This window comes from Otolemur garnettii, unplaced genomic scaffold, assembly GCF_000181295.1.
Source record: "Otolemur garnettii isolate 467f Iridium unplaced genomic scaffold, OtoGar3 scaffold00036, whole genome shotgun sequence".
In the NCBI taxonomy this organism is placed as follows: domain Eukaryota; kingdom Metazoa; phylum Chordata; class Mammalia; order Primates; family Galagidae; genus Otolemur; species Otolemur garnettii.
The window spans coordinates 9,138,324-9,160,721 of NW_003852431.1; the positions used below are offsets into that span (position 1 = coordinate 9,138,324).

The window sequence follows — 22,398 nt, forward strand, 5'->3', positions numbered from 1 at the left end:
CAAGGTTGTGGCCGGTATGCTGGTGGACAAGGTTACAATAGCATTGGGCATTTTTGTGGAGGATGGGCTGGTAATTGTGGTGATGGTGGCATAGGAGGAAGCACTTGGTATCTGGTGTGTGACCGCTGCAGAGAAAAATACCTCCGTGAAAAACAGGCCGCTGCAAGGGAGAAGGTATTTTTTACATGATCTGGGCTACACTGTGAATGATGTTATGTGGCTATACCTTATAAAAATCTCTCCTTTTTTTGCAGTTTTTTGCTGGGGCTGGGTTTGAACCCACCACCTCCAGCATGTGGGGCCAGTGCCCTACCCTTTTGAGCCACAGGTGCCGGCCTATAAAAATCTCTTTTTATGATTGTATTTTTGTATCAGATATTTCCACATGGTTGATAATAAATATCTGTTTTTATAACAGAAATAATATGCGAGTTTAATATTTTACTAGGTCAGCTGGTTTTTATTTTAAAAATTAATCATTTGGGGGGATAACACAGCCTGTTACATATGCCTTATTGACAAATTCTGTCATGTAACTCTTTATTATTAATTGCTATTCTATACATGTACATATCTTTTCCCCTTTAACTTCTCTCTCTTTACTCTTCTTCTTTGGCTCCTTTTTCCTCCTGTATTTCTTCTCTTTTTCTTAGTCCCTAATTATATTGTACAACTCACAGAAACTCAAGACTGTTCACATTAGTGGCACACCTAACTAAAAAATTGCGCTGAACACACACATGCAGAGATTATTTTCTCTTTTTTAAAAAGCAGTACATTTAGATTTAACTAGTTAACATTTTAAATTTTTCCAGGGAAAGAAAAGAAATACTGTTTGTGTTTGTTATAAAACAGATTCAGTTACCACATGAAGTGAATGTTGTTTTGAATATCTCTCATTATTTTAAAATCATATTGCAAGTATTTAATAACTTTTATTAGGAACTCAGAATACTAAGCTTAAGAAATGAAGGACTTTTTTTAAGTAGGAAAAGATCACTTCAACCTTTTCTTTGCCAGGTCAAACAATCTAGGAGAAAACCAATGCAGGTCAAGACCCCTCGTGCCTTGCCCACCATGGAAGCTCACCAGGTGATTAAAGCCAATGCACTCTTCCTGCTGTCTCTAAGCAGTGCCGCAGAACCCAGCATTCTGTGTTACCATCCTACAAAACCATTCCAGTCCCAGCTGCCCAGCGTGAAAGAAGGCATTTCTGAGGATCTTCCTGTGAAAATGCCTTGTCTCTACCTGCAGACATTGGCTAGGTAATAAACTCTGTTATTGTTTTCGTCACCTTTGGATTAACTGCTATTGTTGGTTAATATAATAGGGTAGTTCAGTATTTCCGCTGAATATCTGCATGACATTAAATACTAGCTACAATAAAGAAATCTCTAGGAATTTATCTTTTGAGTTGATTGACCAACATTTAAAGTACACATTTTTTGAAAATAGGCATTTTTTAAAAACTATGAAAATATTTTATCAGTCCATATTAATCATTAATACCAAATATGTCTTAGAAAGTTAGACTAGCTATCTCTTACTCTTTGATATGGTGGCTTCAGTCTGTTAATAGTGAAATGTTGAAATGGATAGAAAGGGATATTTCCTATAGCAGTCTTTTATTTTTTTAATTATTTATTCTGTTAGCATTTAAATAAGTACAGTTAGATACCAGCTTTGTGCTAGGCCCTGGACACACCAAGATGCATATAATAAAATTCTGGTTTCCATGTACTTAACACTCTGGTGTGAAGTCAGGTGAGTGAAACACTTAAGTGTACATGAGGAGTAGTCTGATAGAAGTATGCGTATAGAGCACTTACTATTACAGCATAAAGCATCACAAAGACCTTAATCTTCCTGAAGGGCTGACCCTTTAGTAGTGTCTTAATGAGTAAATGAAAGTCAATCAGTCAGGTGATAGGAGGAAAGCAATTTCTGTCTGAGTAATTCAGGTGAGTGAAGATAGAACTGAGATCTGATGCGATACACAAGTGAGGAATCACAGGCTTGGTAAAGCCCTGGCTACTGGGGGAAATATGTGAAATGTTGCTCTAAGTGGTTACCTGGTAATGTGGGCTCTGTGGCCCATGCCAAACTTCTATTTTATCTTATGGGCAAAGGAAACAGTGGGAAAGTTTTAAATAGGGAAATACGTATGGAATATGAAAGCTGGACAAAGTGCATTATTGAAGATGGAGGAAAGCCTGTTAATAGTTTTCTATTTCCCTATATTGAACCTGGATGGTGCAGCCTATATTTTCACACATTATTTACTGAGACTCCAAAACAGCCTTTCATGAGCCAAATTTAGATTTTTTTCATCAGCTGACAAATGAAGATTTCTAGATAATTGCCTGCTGACATAGCCTGTCAACCAGCAGTTCCATTTTGGAAAGTGTCCTCTTTGTACAGCAGAGTTGTGTGGCTTTTTAAATTTTGTACTTACTATTGTAGTAAAATGAATAAAAAACAAAAATGAAAATGTGAGACTAAGTACATTTGAGACTGAGGTGGAAATCAGCAGGATGCCAAATACACTAATCTTTAGCCTCAATCAGACTATTCAGCGGCCTTAGATTAGCAACATTTTGTTCCAGTTTGAAAAGGAAAGAATCAAGTGATAAAACATGTAAAAAATGCTAATCTAGCCATAATTATAAAGTTTATTTTTAGCTCTCTGGGGAATGGATACTTCTTTAACCTATGGAATATTTCATATATCTGTTTTTCAATATTTTTCCCATATACTCATGTATTTTCTACCCCAAAAAGTGACTGCCTGTATTTAATAGTGTGTGCAAGAGCTGATGTGAGCCTAAACCAAGGCAGTGATGATGGGGAATGAGAAGAGACAATGGTGGTGAGAAAGAACCTCCTAGCATGGATTCGAGTCATGGCCATGGTTGAGCACTAAGCCTACTACAACCTTGGAGATATGTTAGTGTAAGCATCTGGATGATTGGCAGGATCATTTACCAAAATCCTGGAAGATGAAAAAGTTCTTAAAGGGGGGGGGGGAAACAAGTTCAATTTTGGATTTGAAATGTTTGTGGTACCTGGAGTATCTATGTATGGAATTATCAAACTTTTACTCTTGCTTACTTACATCTATGATTGCTTTAATACTTCATCTTTAATTATAGATTTACATGGGCTGCATTTCCTGTTAAAAAGGAGATTAAAAATGGAGAGCATCTGTTTTCTCATCTTACTTTAAGTTATTGGGTTTGATTTAATGCAGGCATCATCATGAAAATTTTGTGGGCTATCAAGATGATAACCTATTCCAGGATGAAATGAGATATCTGCGTTCAACATCTGTACCTGCCCCGTACATATCAGTAACTCCTGATGCAAGTCCTAATGTATTTGAAGAGCCAGAGAGCAATATGAAGTCTATGCCACCAAGGTATTTTAGTTTCCTTCTCTGTTGAATAGCCGGTGTTTGATGGAAGAAAGACCTTGAACTAGAAAAGAGTGCCCTAGACATTCTTTAAAACTCCCCTTCATCACAGGAAGGACTTTGTGTCAGCTCTGCTAACTGTTAGAGCAGAAAGAAAAAGTGTACATATATGGATGAAATAAGATCCTTGATGAGAGTTGAAGAGAAAAGATCAACTAGTGAAGTAACAATAGATTACTTCATTTAATGCTGTAGTAAATGGGAATAGGAAAAGGTTACTTACAGGTTTTCATGGGAGAAGTGGTGCTAAAATCTTAAATTTCTTGGATTATTGTTTACAAGACCTTCTCACTTAGATGTGGTAGTATCAGAGTAAACAATTTCTTGAAAACTAAGTGTAATCATGTTAATATAATGCACAAGAAAATAGAATACTACTGATACTTTTTGAGAAGAAGAATGACCTGATAAAAAGCAAACAGTCTCAGTGTCAGTTGAGAAGCTGATAAATTTAATGAAATATGTCAGCTAAGGTAGGTAGAATTAGATTATGTTGGGAATGCTTATGAAAAAGAAGATATTTTGTAGTAAAAATCAGTGTGACTTGTTAACTAACCAGATAATGAAAAAAATAAGTTTAAGATGACATCGAGATTTCAGGCCTGAGTAACTGAACATGATACCGCTGGATGACATTTGCAGCATGAAAAGAGAATGAGCTTACTAGATATGCCACTGAGTTAACACTATACAGTTTTAATCATAAACTCTAACAGTATAATAGATACTATAACAAACTTAATAAAACTTAAATTTCAAGTGTTTTTTCATTAAGATATATGCAAATTTCACCTCCAACTGTGTACATTACTTATCAGAATTTTTTAAAGATCCTTTCAATGCTTTCTCCAAAGAGTGTAGTACAGCCTTTTACATCCTTACAAGTGGTGAAGTGTCTCTAAAGGAGATAGACTTTTTAAAAAGAGTTAGAAGCCATTTTGAGACAAGTCTAAGTGTGATTCATCGGGTTGTTATTAGCCTTCAGGATCAAAATAAGGTAGAATGAACGAAGCTATTCCAGAGAATTTCCCATCACAAGTACCCAGTGAATTTTTTAAAAACAATAAAAATCAAGGAAAAACATTTACCAGCCCCAACCACACAAGTTGTCATAAATTTTCAAAAGTGATGGCCGTGTAGAGAAACAGAAGATTCTGATGTATTTCTGCATCACCCCTAACATCATATCATATCAACATCATATCAATTAAATACTTTCCTGTTTAGAGAATGGTAGATTAGCCAAGTGAGTGGAAATCCCAGGAAAAGTCAAGGTAGAGTCCTCTAGAGTAGAATCTCTGAGTAGCAGCCCTAGAGTGAGTCACTCAGGACTTGGAAATCTTCTGGCCCATCCTGTTTGCCACAGCTACATGCTGAAGCAGAGCAGTAGTCTGAGGTCCCAGGGATACTATCACAGAAAGGAGAAATACACCCAGCCAGGTGGAGTGGTCCCTGGTATAGAGCAATAAATAAAATCTCCATTTATCTCTGAGACAGGAATAACGTGTCAAATATGGCAGGAAATCCACCCAGACTTCATCAGAACAAACAGAAGAGCTAAATAGAACTTTCCATTTTAAGCATTAGCAAAATGAAAATAGTGTGTCACGCCAAAATCAGATAGAAAACTCAATATGGAAGAAAACTTGCCTCAAGGAAAGAAGATAATTTCCCTAAGTACTCTGTAGTCCTGAAAATTTTGATAATGATATAAATTTAATAAAAGGAAAGCTGAAATATGACACTGAGATAAAAAGCAGAGTGTAGTAAAAGGGTACATTACAGAGCTAAGAGGACAGGCTGACGACCAAGTCAGCTCCACTATAAAACTAGTAAATTAATTAGAAATGTGTTGAGCAGCTAGTTGAATTGTTGATGTACAGGAAAGATTTGAAATAATCACAATGACTAAAGAAAAAAGGACAAAGAGATTATAGCAATTAGAGCAAAGATAACAGGTATAGAAACAGGGCGATCCAATGTAAGAATAACTGGTATCTTGATAATAGAAAAATCAACAAATAAAATTAAAAGTTTATCTAAAGCTATATTAGTAAAAATTTTTAAGTATTGAATTTTCAGATTAAAAGGAAACTTTTGCAAGAGATGACTGATAGAAATGCCTTCAGTTATTGGAACTCAAAGAAAAAAAATAAATTTTCAGTGATCTGAGAGAAAAACAAGTCATTTTGCAAAAAGTTGGGAATTGAAACTTCTGGCGACTTTAAATGAAATAATATCTGCAAAGCTCCAAAAGAAAGAAAATAAACAAAGTGATTAATGAAAAGCATATTTAGAAAATGATAGAGTATGGGGCGGTGCCCATAGCTCTGTGGGTAGGGCACCGGCCACATGCAGCAAGGCTGGTGGGTTCGAACCCAGTCCCGACCTGCTAAACACAAAAGAATAGCTAGGCATTGTGGTGGGCACCTGTGGTCCCAGCTTCTCAGAAGGCTGAGGCAGAAGAATCACTTAAGCCCAAGAGTTTGAGGTTGCTATGAGCTGTGATGCCACGGCACTCTACTGAGGGCAACAAAGTGACACTCTGTCTCAATAAAAAAAAAAAAAAGAAAGAAAGTGATAAGAGTATGTAGTGAAATATTAATATAATGGTACCAAAGCACATAAGTGAAATGTTAACAGAATCCTAAAGATAAGAAACTATGACCCAAATATTTTATATTAAGCTAGGTTGAAACTTTCTTTTTTTTATTTTTATTCATTTATTTATTTTTTTTTTTTTGCAGTTTGGCTGGGGCCGGGTTCAAACCCACCACCCTCTGCATATGGGTCCAGCACCCTACCCACTGAGCCACAGGAGCCACCCCTGAAACTTTCTTAAGCTGTAATAATTCAGGGAATGTGACCATCATTGAGCTATTAGAAAAAAATTTCAATAAATTCTAGCTATTAAAAAGATAATGAATCTATTAAATCACTGGTTCTCAACTAGGGGTGATTTTTGCCTCCTTGCTAACATTTGTCAGTGTTTAAAAACATTTGTGTTTTTCATTAGCTGGGCTAGTTCACCTGGCGTCCTAGTGCATGAAAGGCAAGGTGTTTCTAAACATCCTATGGTACGTAAGACAGCCCCTGAAGAAAGGAATTATCCATCCCGACAAAGGGAAGCTTAAATTAATGATGGTCATATTTGCTTCCTTCTTAGGATTTTCTTGTCTTGCATGGATTTCTTCAAAACTGTTATTATTTTTATAAGAATAATTTTTTTTTTGAGACAGAGTTTCAAGCTGTCACCCTGGATAGAGTGCTATGAAGTCATAGCTCACAGCAACCTCCAACTCTTGGGCTCAAGCAATCCTCTTGCCTCAGTTTTTTTATTTTTAGTAGAGACAAGGTCTCACTTTTGCTCAGGCTGGTCTTGACCTCATGAGCTCAAGCAATCCACCCACCTCAGCCTCCCAGAGGGCTAGGATTATAGGAGTAAGCCACCGCACCTGACCAGAATAATTTTTTTTTTTTTTTTTTTTGTGGTAACTCCATGTGTAGAGTAAATTAAAGTTAATGTATTCTTATACTCAGGTACAGGGTGTCCAACCAGAGGCCCACAGGTTGTATATGGATTATTTGAAGACTTTGTTTCTCTGTGATTCTAGACATCACAAAAATAATGTACAGATCTACCTTTCATTAAGGATTTATATATTTGATGGGTGACCCAAGATGACTCTTCTTCCAGTATGTGCCAGGGAAAAAAAGAAGTTGGACACCTTTCTCTAGACCTGTTCTCAACCTTTCTAATGCCACAACCCTTTAATACAGTTCCTCGTGTTGTAGTGACCCCCAACCATAAAATTATTTTCGTTGCTACTTCATAATTGTAATTTTGGTACTTTTATGAATTGTAATGTAAATATCTGATATGCAGGATGGTCCTAAGCGATCCCTGTGAAAGGGTCATTCAACCCCCACAGGGGTCGCAACCCACAGGTTGAGAACTGCTGCTCTAGACTCAAATAGCCCAGACTGGAATCTAGGTACGTTTACTCCAGTCTGTTATGTACAACATGTATAGTCCATCCAAACAAGCATGTACGTAAGCCGAGAGAGGTGTTAAGTAAAGAAAATTACTCAGGCAGTGAGCCATTTACTATAAAATGTATAAACTTTACCGAGAGGCATAGGAGTTCAAGCCTGATTTGAAGGATGGAAAAATATTCTAGAACCTCAGGTAAGCAAAAAATATCCCAATTTGGAATGAGATAACAGAAAAAACTCTAGAAAAGAATAGTTTGTAAGTTTTTATTAGAGAAATGGGAAAGGGAAGGTATTTCTGTTACTTATGAACTGTCTCAAAGGAAATTGCATAGCCATCTTAATAACTTTTAAGTATCTTTTAATGTGCTGTAGTAAATAGAAAAGGTGTTAATTTACTTATCCTAAATGGAAATCTCTGAGTTCTTGTATAGAATGTAAGCGTAGCACTGATGCCCCAAATAAATTTGTCACCTCTCATTGTACTTTGATATGGCCATGCTCTAAAAAGGGCTTTGGCAACACCATAGGAATGAGAAAATACGATATAACACTAAAGTACCAAAAGAGAAATAAACCAAGTTTCACTTTGTATTTTATTAGGTTTCTACGTGTATCCATTTTCTTTCTGTTTGGTACACTTATGATTAGATTATATTTGATTATCTTAAAGACACATTTGTTTTTTTCAGAATGCCTTGTCATATGAGTTCTACCCCAGTGCATTTGATTCTAAAAGCAGCTTGGTATATTTGATGCCTTTTCTTCTTTTTCATCTAAAATGCGAAGTAGATTTAAGAAAACTAAGTTTTAGAGTAAAGTTTTGAAATCAATTAAAATGTTAACTGCATTTGAAATGATCAAGTTACGATTTAAAGAGATTGTCAAGTTGGCTTTGAGTTTGTTTCTTCACATGAAATACAGATTCACATATTTGCCTGCATCGTAAGATATGTATAGTTAACATTTCATTAACTTTCTCTTCTGAGTTTTTATCTCTTGTTTTATTCTATCTGAAGTTTGGAAACCAGTCCCATAACTGATACTGACCTGGCAAAAAGAACTGTCTTCCAAAGATCATACTCAGTTGTTGCTTCTGAATATGATAAACAACACTCCATTTTACCTGCACGAGTTAAGGCCATTCCTAGAAGGAGAGTTAACAGTGGAGACACTGGTAAGTATAAAGATAAAAAAGTTTGAATAATCTGATTATTAATAATCTGATTTATTTTAATCTGAAAATAAAAAAGCAGCCACGTGCACTGGTTCATGCCTGCAATCCTAGTACTTTGGGAGGTCAAGGTGGGCCTTCGGATTCATTCAACAGGCCCATTAGATTCATTCAACAAATATTTTTGAGCTTTTATTAAGACACCTTTGTTATAAAATAGTCCTTTAGAAAGTGATGAAGGTGAAATGTAGTTTCCACTTAGGGAGATTATAAATCACTTAACTTTTCAGAGTATTTTAGTAAGCATGAACTTGGATTTAGCCCTGGATTCAAAACTCCCCTTTGCAAGTTAATTGTTGTATGACTTTAGGAGAGTAAGATAGGTCCTAGTTTGTTCCTTGGTAAAAGATGAAAACATTATAATTTGTGCTATATGCAAAACCAAAAAAGGCTTTAAAGCAAATAAGCCTGATATTATTTTCATTATTATGTTAAATATTTATGCCTGTGAAAATGAATAATTTTCTTCTTCTTTTTGTTTTTTTCAATAGAAGTTGGTTCTTCCCTTTTGAGACATCCATCTCCAGAGCTTTCTCGGCTCATCTCAGCCCACAGCTCCCTTTCTAAAGGAGAAAGAAATTTCCAATGGCCAGTTTTAGCTTTTGTCATACAGCATCATGACCTAGAAGGTCTTGAAATAGCAATGAAACAGGCCTTAAGGAAATCTGCTTGTCGAGTTTTTGCTATGGAGGTATGAATATATTAATGGAGTTAGTAGTCGTTGATTGTACAAATTATGTGATGATTCTATTTTATAATGCCTCTTTTTTACCAACAGAAACTAAGTGTATCAAATTAATAAACATTAGCCATCCAAAAGTATTATGTACACACGAGAATTAAACTAGTCCGTGAATATAAATAGGTTTACAATTTCATATTTAAGCACTATAAAGAAATTTATGCATTGCCTTATAATTTAAAAGCTTTTTGTAATCAGAAAGTCATTTTCTTAAATGAAATGAGGGAATAATCATGCCAAGACAGGACAAGTAGGGTTTTTGAGTTATAAATCTACTAGTAATAACCTCTCTGGGCCTCCATTCTCTGGAAAAAGAATGTTGTTGTATATCACAGGCCTATATATAGTCAATCTTTATGCTTTAACCAAAATCTGGTAAATAACCTGCCACTTCATTGATGGGAATGATATAAATATTAAGTAAATGTTTGCTTATGTAGAGCTTGAGAAACACTATGTTCATCACAAATGCAAGTTAAAAAAAATGTGCTTGAATAAATTAATTTGTTTTATAAATTTATTTATTTATTTATTTATTTTTGTAGTTTTCTGGCCAGGGCCAGGTTTGAACCCACCACCTCTAACATATGGGGCTGGTGCCCTACTCCTTTGAGCCACAGGTGCTGCCCTGAATAAATTAATATTAAGAAGAATTTTTTTCAACATAAAAGTGGCTTAAAAAAGTATATTGGTATTATATTTTATAAGTATTTCCTCCCATTTTTATTTTTTAATAAGACCGAGATTATTACATATCTCAAGTTTAGTGTGCTTTCAGTGAAACGAAGGTCAGATTTTCTAGTATCTTTCCTTGAAACTCATAGCCCATGGAGGTACTTCATTTCTAAGAAAAGCTCTACATTTCCCTTTTATCTCGGAGTCACTCATTTACCCATTGTTTATTCAGGCTTTCAACTGGCTTCTGTGTAATGTCATCCAAACCACTTCTCTCCATGATATTCTGTGGCATTTTGTGGCATCCCTGACTCCTGCTCCGGTGGAACCAGAAGAAGAAGAGGATGAAGAAAATAAGACAAACAAAGAAAATTTAGAACAAGTAAGAAACTGAGTGGTAAACCTTCAGATGGTACAATCGTTTGCGTGAAATCCCTTACAGATTATCAGTCAAGAAGAACATTTTAATACTATATGCATAGTATTGACTATATTTAGTGAAAGTACCATCTCCAGCAAAGATGCTGATGGTCACATCTGATTTCTTATTAAATTTACCATTGCCAAAAACAGTCAACTAAAAGATATATACTATTATGGTGCTGTATATGACATAAATAGAGCAATATTTTCAAAAGTGCAATAAAATACTGGCACTGCATGGTAAAAATGATACTATAAGCCATGAAATTCAAAAATATTTGACTAGACAGGATCTGATGTTTATTTGAGGTGGCCTATATAATGGAAAAAGCATTAAACTAGAACACTGCAAGCCTGAGTGCCGGCTGCCATTTCTACCTCACTGTAGTTGTATGACTTGTGGGCTTCTATTTCCCTACCTGTAAAGTGAAGGTACTCTAAGTGGCTTTAAACTTAACTCCCAAGCAGTCTAAAATTATATGAATGGCATTTCATGATTAATTAAGTTATTTTATGATTAATGTACAAAATATTCAAAATGAAGGGTAAAATGAGGTGTAATGTTTACCTAATTGGCAAAGATGCTAGACAAAATGGAAGAGAGGTGGTATTTGAATAGTTGAATTTCTCAAGAAGTGATTACAGATAACTGTCCATCGAGTCAAGGTCAATGAACCTTAAGCAAAATAAATAAAAATCATGATGAGCAAATCATAGTGAGTTAGCTGAACACAAAAATGAAAAGAAGATCTTTTAAGTAGCCACAGGGGAGAAGAAAAATACTTTTCAAAGGTGGGCCAATCAGAATAATAGCTTCATTTTCAGTAGCAACATTTTAACTTAAAAGACTGAATTTTTTTAAAAAGACATTATGGCAGGCACCTGTAGTCCCAGCTACTTGGAAGGCTGAGGCAAGAGCATTGCTTGAGCTCAAGAGTTGGAGGTTGCTGTGAGCTGTGACACCACAGGAGGACAAGACTCTGTCTCAAAATAAATAAATGAAACATGATCTATTGATATTTTCTATGTACTAAGAAAATAACTGTAAACCCTGTGAAGAGTATTTGATAATAGTGACAAAACAAACAGTTTTGGAGTAATAAATGAAATAGCTACACCAAATAGGCTGTCACCAATGAAAATTCTAATTCACTTTAGTTATAACAAATGATCTTAGATGAAAGATCTGAAAAGCATGAAGCAATGAAGAGAATAGAAAGTGTAAATACGGGGGCAGCACTAGTGGTTTCAGTGGGCAGGGCGCCAGCCCCGTATACTGAGGGTAGCGGATTTAAACCTGGCCCCAGCCAAACTGCAACAAAAAAATAGCTGGGCATTGTGGTGGGCCCTTGTAGTCCCAGCTACTCAGGAGGCTGAGGCAAGAGAATCGCCTAAGCCCAAGAGTTGGAGTTTGCTGTGAGCTGTGTGATGCCACGGCACTCTACCATGGGCGATAAAGTGAAACTCTGTCTCTACAAAAAAAAAAAAAACCCAGAAAGTGTAAATATGTGAGTGTATCTTAAAAAACACTGTGTAAAAACTAATGCTATATCATAGTGATGATTTTCTAAAACTCTGTCCTAAAATACAGCAGTAGCATATATGTCAGCGCTGATGGGTGTCAGGGCTCTGGAGGTGGACAAAGGTTATGATTAGCTTTAGACTAGGTTAAGTTAAATATGTGTAACTACACAAAGAATAGAAATGGGCTGTGATTTCCAAACAAAAGAAAAATAACTCTTTAAAAGACCAGAAAAAGAGAGAAAAAATAAAATAGAAAAAAATGGTACAAATAAAAGTACAAAATAACATGTTAGAATTAAATCCAGATAAAAACATGGAGGACTAAGTCTTTCATTTAAAAGACAACAACTTTTGGAATAGATTGAAAAAAACAAAATGCTATGTGGTGTTTATAAGCATCACATCTAAAACATGAGTATACAAGCAATTGGAAGTAAAAGGGGTAGAAAAGATATACTGGACAGATCCCAATGTAAAGTTGGTGTAGCTATTTTTTTAATCATAAAAATAGACTTTAAAACAGAATTACTGCTAAGGATAAAGAGCTTATCTACAAAATGATTAAAAAAATGAATTCTAGATATGTATATACTTGATAACATAACCTTAAAAATTTAAGTAACAACTGACAGACTGCAAGGAAAAATAGAACACTCTACAAGCAGAGTGTGAACTTGTCTCACACCTGTACCAAGTTCTTGCATAACCACCCCCAAAATTCCCTAAAATGAAACAGTAGTTTATTTTCTCACCATCTGTGCGTTGGCAATTTAGGCAAGGCTCCAATGAGAGGAATGGCTCATTTCTGTCGCAGATACATAGTGTTTTTCAAGTGGTTCCCTGAGTCCTTATCCTCCAAGAGGCTGGCCTGGTTTGTTCACATGCAAACAACATCCACGAAAGCGAGCACAGAAGCTGCAAAGCCAAAAGGCCTCGGCCAAACCCACACTATGCCTCTATCACCTGCTGTTAGCCAGTGCAGATCACAAGGCTGGCCAAATTCAGGGACTGGAGAAATAAGCTCTACCTCTTGATGGAAGAGCTACAAAGAATTTGTGGCCATTTTGTGCAGAGTGCTACAGCAGTCTTCTCAGCACTGGATAGATCCAGCAAACAAAAAGCATCAGAAAGGAGACAGATTTGAGTGACTGACAATCTTGACGTCATGGGATATACAAAACATTGCATCCAACTGTGCACATTCTTTTCAAACACACAGAGCATCTATGAAAATTGACCACTTATGGGTACATAAAGCAAGTTTAAAACTCTTCACTTAATCGGTTTCTTTCTTACCATGACCTCTCTTTATTGCTAATGTGTTAGAAATAGGTAACAAAATGATAACAAGAAAAATATATTCGGGCTCGACGCCTGTAGCTCAAGCAGCTAAGGCACCAGCCACATATACCTGAGCTGACGGGTTTGATCCAGCCCAGGCCCGCCAAACAAAGATGGCCGCAACCAAAAAGTAGCTGGATATTGTGGCAGGGACCTGTAGTCCCAGCTACTTGGGAGGCAGAGGCAGGAGAATTGCTTGAGCCCAGGAGTTGGAGGTTGCTATGAGCTGTTACGCCATGGCACTCTACCCAGGGTGACAGCTTGAGGCTCTGTCTCAAAAAAAAAAAAAAAAAGAAGAAAAGAAAAATATATTCGTTGGAAATTAAGAGAAATACAAATAAATTACATCAAAAAAGAATCAGTATTTAGTATTTCCAGCTGAATGATTAAAAACATTACTACATCTCAAAACTTGTTGTTTGATAGAATTCTCATTACAACCATGATGAAATACCACCTATTAGTAATTCTCATAGTAAGCAACAAAAAGCTAAACAAAATATGTAAAAAAATTTGTAGACTTTGGGCAGCGACCAGTAGTGAACACATGTTATTTTTTATACAAAAACACACACATAAAACATCTCCACATGTCCCTGCGTATATCATATATATATACACATACATGTTAGTGCATACTTATACATACATATGCGTACTATATGGGATTACCCTATTAAAAGATACATTAGTACTTTAGAATTGATATATGTATATAGGGTATGCATTTGTTTGCTGATTTTAACTGTGAGTAACCAAAGCCAAAAGACCTCAGCTAAACCCACACTATGCCTCTATCACCTTCTGTTAGCCTAAAAGTAACAGGCATAATTAATTGAAGTATTAAATAATACTTTTGGGTAGTGGTCCCCAAACTTTCTGGCACCAGGGATGAGTTTCACAAAAGATGATTTTCCACCTGTTTAGGGGGCACTTGAGAGGTCAGGAATTAGATTCTCATAAGGAGTATGCAATCTAGATTGCTCACATACACAGTTTACAGGAGGGTTCCCGCTTCTATGAGACTCTAATGTCAGTGCTGATCTAACAGGAGGCGGAGTTCAGGTGGCGGTGCTGGTGATGGGGATGGTTATAAATCCATGTACAGACAAAGCGTCACTTGATTGCCCATCACTCACCTCCTGCTGTGCAGCCTAGTTCCTAATGGGCCACAGACAAGTACTAGTCTGCAGCCCAGCGGTTGGGGACTACAGCTTTTGAGTATGTGTAATATTTTTTGTGAGGGAACTTCCTTTCAGCACACAAGCTAATCAACTTACTTTCAATTTCTGTCTAAGGAGAAAGATACAAGAGTATGTGAACATCCACTCTCAGACATAGTGATTGCAGGTGAAGCTGCTCATCCTTTGCCACACACATTTCATCGCCTACTTCAGACGATCTCTGATCTTATGATGTCTCTCCCCAGTGGCAGTTCATTGCAACAAATGGCCTTAAGGTATTGTGTAATAGACATGTTCTAGGTGTATTGGAGAAGAGATTTTATGGAGTATTCAAAGTATGTGTTGAAAAAAAATCTTTTCAGTAAGAAGCAAAGAATTTCTACATCGTGTAAATCAGTGGCTCTCAACCTTCCTAATGCCGCAGTGTATTTTAAAAAGGGGAATACATTGTTAAAAAGGGGTCACAACCCACAGGTTGAGAACCGCTAGTGTAAATGGTGCCTCCCTCCTTATTATAATTTAGAATTATCCCTCCTCTTACTTCATACCTGTTCCCTTCTGTAATGTGTGGATGATATACTTCTCAATGCCCTAAGTTATCACTCTCTGTAATAATTTCTCTCACTTTCCCCACTCTCCTACCTCAAATCATTTAAATGTGCTAAAAAGAAAGAGGGAAATTGAAATCTCTAAACAAAAACAAAAATGAAGTTTGACTTGAAAAGATCTCAAGAAAAATGGAGCCTAGTTATATGCAGCCAATCCTAAAACTACCTTAAGGAGAATGACACAATTTTAAGTTGGAATCTGTTCAGAATTAGCATTGCATTTACGTTATGAACCATGTTATTGGATCCTCATGATGGACTACGTTACAAATAAATGCTCTAGTGGATTTACGTAAGAAATAAGTTGATGGAATGTTTGGATAAGACCAAAGGAGAAAGAGATTTTCTGGTCCTCCTCACAAGAGTTTTGAAGTGCATACCCCGATGAATTACTATAGAATTAAGACTAATAAATGGGAAAGGCTATTATAATTGGTGTAACACTTGTCCACTCAACAAATTCATTGCCTTTTTTTGCTCCTGTAGCCTTGGTCTTCCTGTGTCTAATTTTTCTATATTTGAAATGAGTGAACTTTCCTCAGAACTTACCTTGTTCCCCCCAAATTACCTTTATTTCTCAAAACTAAAGCAATGATTATATTCCCTGAATTTTTTAATTTTCAATTTTTCATATATTGCTTACATGTTGCCTTTTTAGATGCTGGAGTCTCAAATTCAAGCAATCTGATCACCAGTTTCTCCATCAGAGCAACGTCTTTCACCACATTAACAATATTTTGTCAAAATCAGATGATGGCGATAGCGAAGAGAGCTTTAGCATCAGTATACAATCTGGCTTTGAAGCTATGAGTCAGGTCAGTCATTTAACTGTTGTTGTCCTGGTTATCATGTTAATTAATAGTCAACAGTGTATTAAAGGAGAAACTACAAGTTACTCAATTTGATTCTGTCTTACACTATTTCTTATCTTATGTCTGTTTATTTTATCATCATGGAAGACTTCCTTTTGAGTATCTTAAGCACTTACATTTATTTCTGATAGGAATTATGCATAGTAATGTGCTTAAAGGACCTAACCAGCATTGTTGACATTAAAACTTCAAGCCGACCTGCCATGATTGGCAGCTTGACAGATGGCTCTACGGAAACCTTTTGGGAATCAGGAGATGAAGATAAAAACAAAACTAAGAACATCACCATCAACTGTGTGAAAGGAATCAATGCCCGCTTTGTCTCTGTTCACGTGGACAATTCTCGGGATCTTGGGGTAAGAAAGAAAACTTAATTTATAGCTCACTAGCTCTTTTCAGAATTTTAATAATCATATAGTCTCATTTCTGAGTTTAGCAAAAAGATTTATCACCTGGAACTTTACCAACCAACTTGCATTTTTATATTCCCCAATTCTTAAGTCTAAAGACAGATTAATATGATTGGAAGCACTGGAACACCATGGAATACCAATTTTGAAAAGAGGTCTGATTACAAATACACCATGGCAACAGCTGAGCAAAATAGAAGTCAGCTCCATATGATCTCCTTTCATGCCCTTGTTTGCGCTTTGCCTTTGGCCTGGAAATCCTCCTCTCACACTCAGTATCAGATTCTCCCAAGACCTCTAAGACTCAGTACAGAAATTTTCTGAGTAACTCCTTTATGAAAATTATTCTTTCCCTCCACTGGGTTCTTTTTTTAGTATTACTATGATGAGTATATTTTTACCTATAGTTTAATTGGCCTTAAGTTTTTCCTTCTCACCCCCAGTTGTCAAAGGGGTAAAAAATAGTTTCTGGACTGTCTCAAATAATCAGAATTTGTTTACATTCTCCATAGTCTAGTCCATCTCTGTATTTCAACTAAATGAAGCACTCTTTTATAAAAGGCAGTAAACAAAGGAAAAAGAATCCTATATGCTCAAGAACCAACTGTTAAGAATCAAGAAAGAAACAGCACCACCTGCCAAACTGCTGTTCGCTGCCACCCACCCTGGGAAAGGAAACCTCTTGGAATTATTTCTCCTCAAAATTGATGTGGCTTGCTAGTAATAATGGCTTCCCTTTAACTGTTGCCTTTCTGTTCCCCTTCCATTTGCATATTTCCTTTCCCAGGAAGAACCAGAGAGGCTGGGATGGGTTTAAGATAGCCTTGATGTAAAGCCAGCCATGGGAGGCCAGTGTGCAGTCAGAGTGCTCTTTGCCATCCACAGCAATCTAATGCTGGGCACATTCACTTCTTCCCTAGTGTTTGAATAAGTAAATGGGGCTTACCTAACAGATTATGAGCTTATTTCCTCTTCAGACTCAAGAATTTCAATTGGTGTAACTACTTTATCTTACTAAAAGTCAAGTGTAATAATCAAAACATTTTTCTGGCTAGAACTCACTGTTCAGTACATAGTTATCTTTCACTCGTGGTACATTTTATGCTGGGACATACTCTTCCTCAGAGCAATGATTGCAATCAATTTGACTTTTTTTTGTTCCTAAGAGGAGATAATTATAACGATACTTTTTAAAAATTCCCAACATGTAAGTTGACATCTGCTTTCCATTTGAGGATTCCCTTCATATTATAGACTTAGCATCCAAATCCAAAATTCCAAAATATGTAATCTCCAAAGTCCAGAACTTTTTGAATACCAACACGGCTCTCAATGTTTATCGGACCATTTGAGATTTCATATTTTCAGATTTAGGGTGCTCAGCCAGTCAAGTTTAATGCAGATACAGTATTGCAAAATCCTGAAAAATCTGAAATCCAAAACATCTCTAACCCCACGCATTTTGCATAAGGAATACTCAAACTTTTTATATATCCTTCATGAGTTTCCATACCTCTGTGTCCCCCAAACTGTCCATCACAGTCCTTTATATAGGCATTTGTTGATTTGAATTGCATCAGCCTCTAGCCCTCAAGACTATGCAGCTCTCTGAGGAATTAATATGTTACTCTGTTTCTTGATGTACTTTACATAAAACTTACTCAATCTTAAGACTTCTGACACTAGTGCCAACATGCCTCTTTCAGGGTACTTAAAGGTATTGAACATCTACTGCTTGATATTTATTTCTTTTTCTTTTTTTTTTTAAATCATGTGTACCTTCACATTAATCTGAAATAGAAAACACAGTGTCTTTCTTTTCCCCTTTTCCCACCTCCCACATTGTCATTAATTGTCCTCATATCAAAATTGAATATGTAGGATTCGTGCTTCTCCATTCTTGTGATGCTTTATCAATAATAATGTGTTCTACTTCCAGGTTAATACAAATGCTGTTAAGACTCCATTTCTTTTAATGGTTGAGTAGTATTCCATGTTATACATGTACCACAGCTTGTTAATCCGTTCCTGGGTTGGGGGACATTTAGGCATTTAGGCTGTTTCCACATTTTGGTGATTAAAATTTGAGCTGCAATAAATAGTCTAGTGCATGTGTCTTTATGATAAAAGGGTTTTGTTTTGTTTTGTTTTTTTGGGTTGGCGCCTATGGCTCAAGCAGCTAAGGCACCAGTCACATATACATATACCTGCGCTATCAGGTTCAAATCCAGCCTGCCCCGCCAAACAACAATGATGGCTGCAACCAAAAAATAGCCAGGCGTTATGGCGGGTGCCTGTAGTCCCAGCTACTCAGGAGGCAGAGGCAGGAGAATCGCTTAAGCCCAGGAGTTGGAGGTTGCGATAAGCTGTGATGCCACGGCACTGCTTGAGGCTCTATCTCAAACAAAAACAAAAAAAAAAGGTTTTTTTTTCCTTCTGGATAGATGCCCAGTAATGGGATTGCAGGATCAAATAGGAGGTCTAGCTTGAGTTCTTTGAGGTTTCTCCATACTTCCTTCTAAAAAGGTTGTATTAGTTTACAGTCCCACCAGCAGTGTAAAAGTGTTCCTTTCTCCCCACATCTGCGCCACCAGCATGTGTAATTTTGAGATTTTTGTGATGTGGGCCATTCCTGCTGGAGTTAGATGATATCTCAGGGTGGTTTGGATTTGCATTTCTGTAATAATTAAGGATTATGAACATTTTTTTCATATGTTTGCTAGCCATTTGTCTGTCTTCTTGAGAGAAAGTTCTGTTCATCTCTCTTTCCCATTGATACATGGAATTGTTGACTTTTTTCATGTGAATTAATTTGAGTTCTCTCTAGATCCTAGTTATCAAGCTTTTGTCTGATTCAAAATATGCAAATATCCTTTCTCATTGTGTAGGTTGTCTTTTTGCTTTGGTTGTTGTCTTCTTAGCTGTACAGAAGCTTTTCAGTTCAATTAAGTCCCATTTGTTTATTTTTGTTGCCTTTGTAATTGCCATGGCAGTCTTCTTCATAAAGTCTTTCCAGAGGCTGATATCTTCCAGTGTTTTTCCTATGCTTTCTTTGAGGATTTTTATTGTTTTATGCCTTAAATCTAAGTCCTTTATCCATCTTGAATCAATTTTTGTGAGTGGAGAGAAGGGTGGGTCCAGTTTCAATTTTTTGCATGTGGATATCCAGTTCTCCCAGCACCATTTATTGAATAGGAAGTCTTTCCCCCAGTGGACATTCTTGTTTGGTTTATTGAAGATTAGGTGGTTATAAGTTGTTAGTTTAATTTCCTAGCTTTCTATTCTATTCCAAATGTCTATGTCTCTTATTTTTGTGCCAGTACTGTGCTGTCTTGACCACTATGGCCTTGTAGTACAACCTAAAATCTGATGTGCAAATGCCCCTGGCTTTATTTTTATTATTAAGAACTGCCTTAATATACAGGGTTTTTTCTGGTTCCGTACAAAACACAGAATCCTTTTTTCCAAGTCTTGAAAGTATGATGTTGGTATTTTATAGGGATGGTGTTGAATCGGTAGATTGCTTTGGGAAGTATAAACATTTTAACAATATTGATTCGTCCCAGCCACGAGCATGGTATGTTCTTCCATTTGTTAATGTCTTCTGCTATTTCCTTTCTTAGGATTTCATAATTTTCTTTATAGAGGTCCTTTACCTCTTTTGTTAGTTATATTCCTAGGTATTTCATTTTCTTTGAAACTATGATGAAGGGAGTTGTGTCCTTAAATTAGCTTCTCATCTTGGCTGTTATTGGCGTATACAAAGGTTACTGCCTTGTGGACATTGATTTTCTATCCTGAGACATTACTGAATTTTTTGATGACTTCCAGGAGTCTCGTGGTTGAGTCCTTGGGGTTCTCTCAGCATAAGATCATATCATCAGCAAAGAGGGAGAGTTTGACTTCCTCTGCTCCCATTTGGATGCCCTTTATTTCCTTGTCTTGCCTAATTTTATTGGCTAGCTCTTCCAGCACTATTTGAATAGTAATGGGGACAGAGGAAAAGCTTTCATTTTAGCTCCATTCAGTAAGATGTTAGCTATGGGTTTGTCATAGATAGCTTCGATCAGTTTAAGAAACCTGCCACCTATGTGTATACTCTTCTAATCAGAAAAGGATGCTGGATTTTATCAAATGCTTTTTCTGCATCTATTGAGAGGATCATATGGTCTTTGTTTTTGCTTCTTTTGATATGGTGAATAATGTTTATGGATTTGTGTATATTAAACCAGCCTTACATTCCTGGGATGAAAGCTACTTGATCATGATGTATGACTTTTTTGATGATAAGCTGTAATCTGTTGGCTGGGATTTTGTTGAGAATTTTAGCATCTATATTCATTAGTGAATTCATGATCTGAAGTTTTTGTGTTAATAATGTTGCCTTCTCTAGTTTGGTAAGTATCTCAGGGGATAGAACTCATTGTTCTCATATATCCTACTTCAAGTCTGTAAGGCAGTCTGTGACACTCATAAGTATTTATTAGTTAAGTTACCTTCCTACTTCCAAAAGTAGTGAGAATATAATAAGCAGAGTTGTTAAAAAGGCTTCATGAAGATAGAGATAGAATTTGAATGTTAAGACTCTGCATAAAAAAGAGGAAATTTCAAGCTATGAGAGAAATGTGGATAAAGACTGACATGTGAAATTTAAGATGGAATTTGTGAGAATAAAAGACTGGAGTTGTAGGAGTATTGGTTATAGGCTGCCTTAAGATTGATCACAGATACTATTTGCTTCCCAGCTTCCCTTAATTGGGAAGAGAGGGTGGAGTCAATTAGGAAGGTATCAACCTGTATTATTTGTATGTTGTAAGACTTATTATAAGTTCTGAAGCAAGAATATGGCATAGTAACTATTATGAATTATCTATTTTAGAATAAAGTTACCTCAATGACCTTCTTAACTGGCAAAGCAGTAGAAGATTTATGCAGAATAAAGCAGGTAATTGAAATGTTGTCATTTTTTTTTCTTCTCAGCCTCCACTGTTGAGTTTTATTTTTGGCATAGCACCAAAGTGTAGGAAATCATCTACAAAGGGTACAAAAAAAAATATATACACATTTTATAATCTTTATACATTTTTTGACATCTCTATATTTACAAAACATTAAATTGACAAATGGTGCATATGTAGGAACAGTAATAGCCATCCCTATGCTGGACATCTCACCCTTTATTGCCCTAGATGTTCTATAGCCCTGAGCAATCATACTGTGCCTACAGACTGCTTCTATCCCCTACTCCTCTACAGTGATTCAGGCTGCCTTAAGATTGATCACAGATACTATTCGCTTTCAACACATTAATTCACCTACACCTGGGTTAGGTTTTTGTCACCTAGCCCAAAAAACCTCTCACTTATAACATTGCTGTTGTATCCAAGTTTCAAAAGTCTGTTTACAAACTCTAGAAAGAAGTTTTATCTGGGCACATGTCTGAGATGTATACAGGTCCCTTACTTGGCATTAAAGAAGTTTTATCAAAACTATGCCTCTGTGGCTACTTGATCTCACAGAAGTGACTACTTGCTTGGGAATTTGGAGGTTACTTTTCAAATTGTATGAAAGAATGAATTTAGATTTTTAGATTAAACAAATAATAAATTTGACTTAATTGTTAAGAGAAGTTTGAGAAATAATCCTATTCAATGAGATAGTGTTTACTTATGCTTAATACCCCTTTTAGAAAATTGAAATTATCAATTGAGGTCATAATCAACTCAGATATCTATATAAATAGTCTAGAAGTCGATAGGGGATTCTGGGAAGATGGCTGACTGGTAGCAACCCTGGTCAGAGGCTCCTGAACAAAGGAAGAAAAACTGGTTGGAATCAGAATCTATGAAGTCAAAGACGGGGAGCTGAGCCCAGAAAGAAGTTCGGCAAGCTATAAATCCAAGGAAGATCATTTAAGAAC

General features: G+C 36.3%; 1 protein-coding gene across 10 annotated transcripts in view; it reads left to right on the forward strand.

The window, feature by feature from the left end:
• Positions 1-22,398, forward strand: part of MYCBP2 (MYC binding protein 2, E3 ubiquitin protein ligase) — a 273,377-nt gene that overhangs the window by 216,417 nt on the left and 34,562 nt on the right. For all 10 annotated transcript variants that reach the window (XM_023513171.1, XM_023513166.1, XM_023513164.1 and 7 more), the window contains 10 exons: positions 5-174; positions 1,021-1,265; positions 3,251-3,418; positions 8,485-8,642; positions 9,191-9,390; positions 10,349-10,498; positions 14,703-14,863; positions 15,855-16,011; positions 16,200-16,424; positions 21,358-21,423. In XM_023513171.1, coding sequence (XP_023368939.1) covers positions 5-174; positions 1,021-1,265; positions 3,251-3,418; positions 8,485-8,642; positions 9,191-9,390; positions 10,349-10,498; positions 14,703-14,863; positions 15,855-16,011; positions 16,200-16,424; positions 21,358-21,423 — 1,700 coding nt within the window. The remainder of the gene's footprint in view (positions 1-4; positions 175-1,020; positions 1,266-3,250; positions 3,419-8,484; positions 8,643-9,190; positions 9,391-10,348; positions 10,499-14,702; positions 14,864-15,854; positions 16,012-16,199; positions 16,425-21,357; positions 21,424-22,398) is intronic.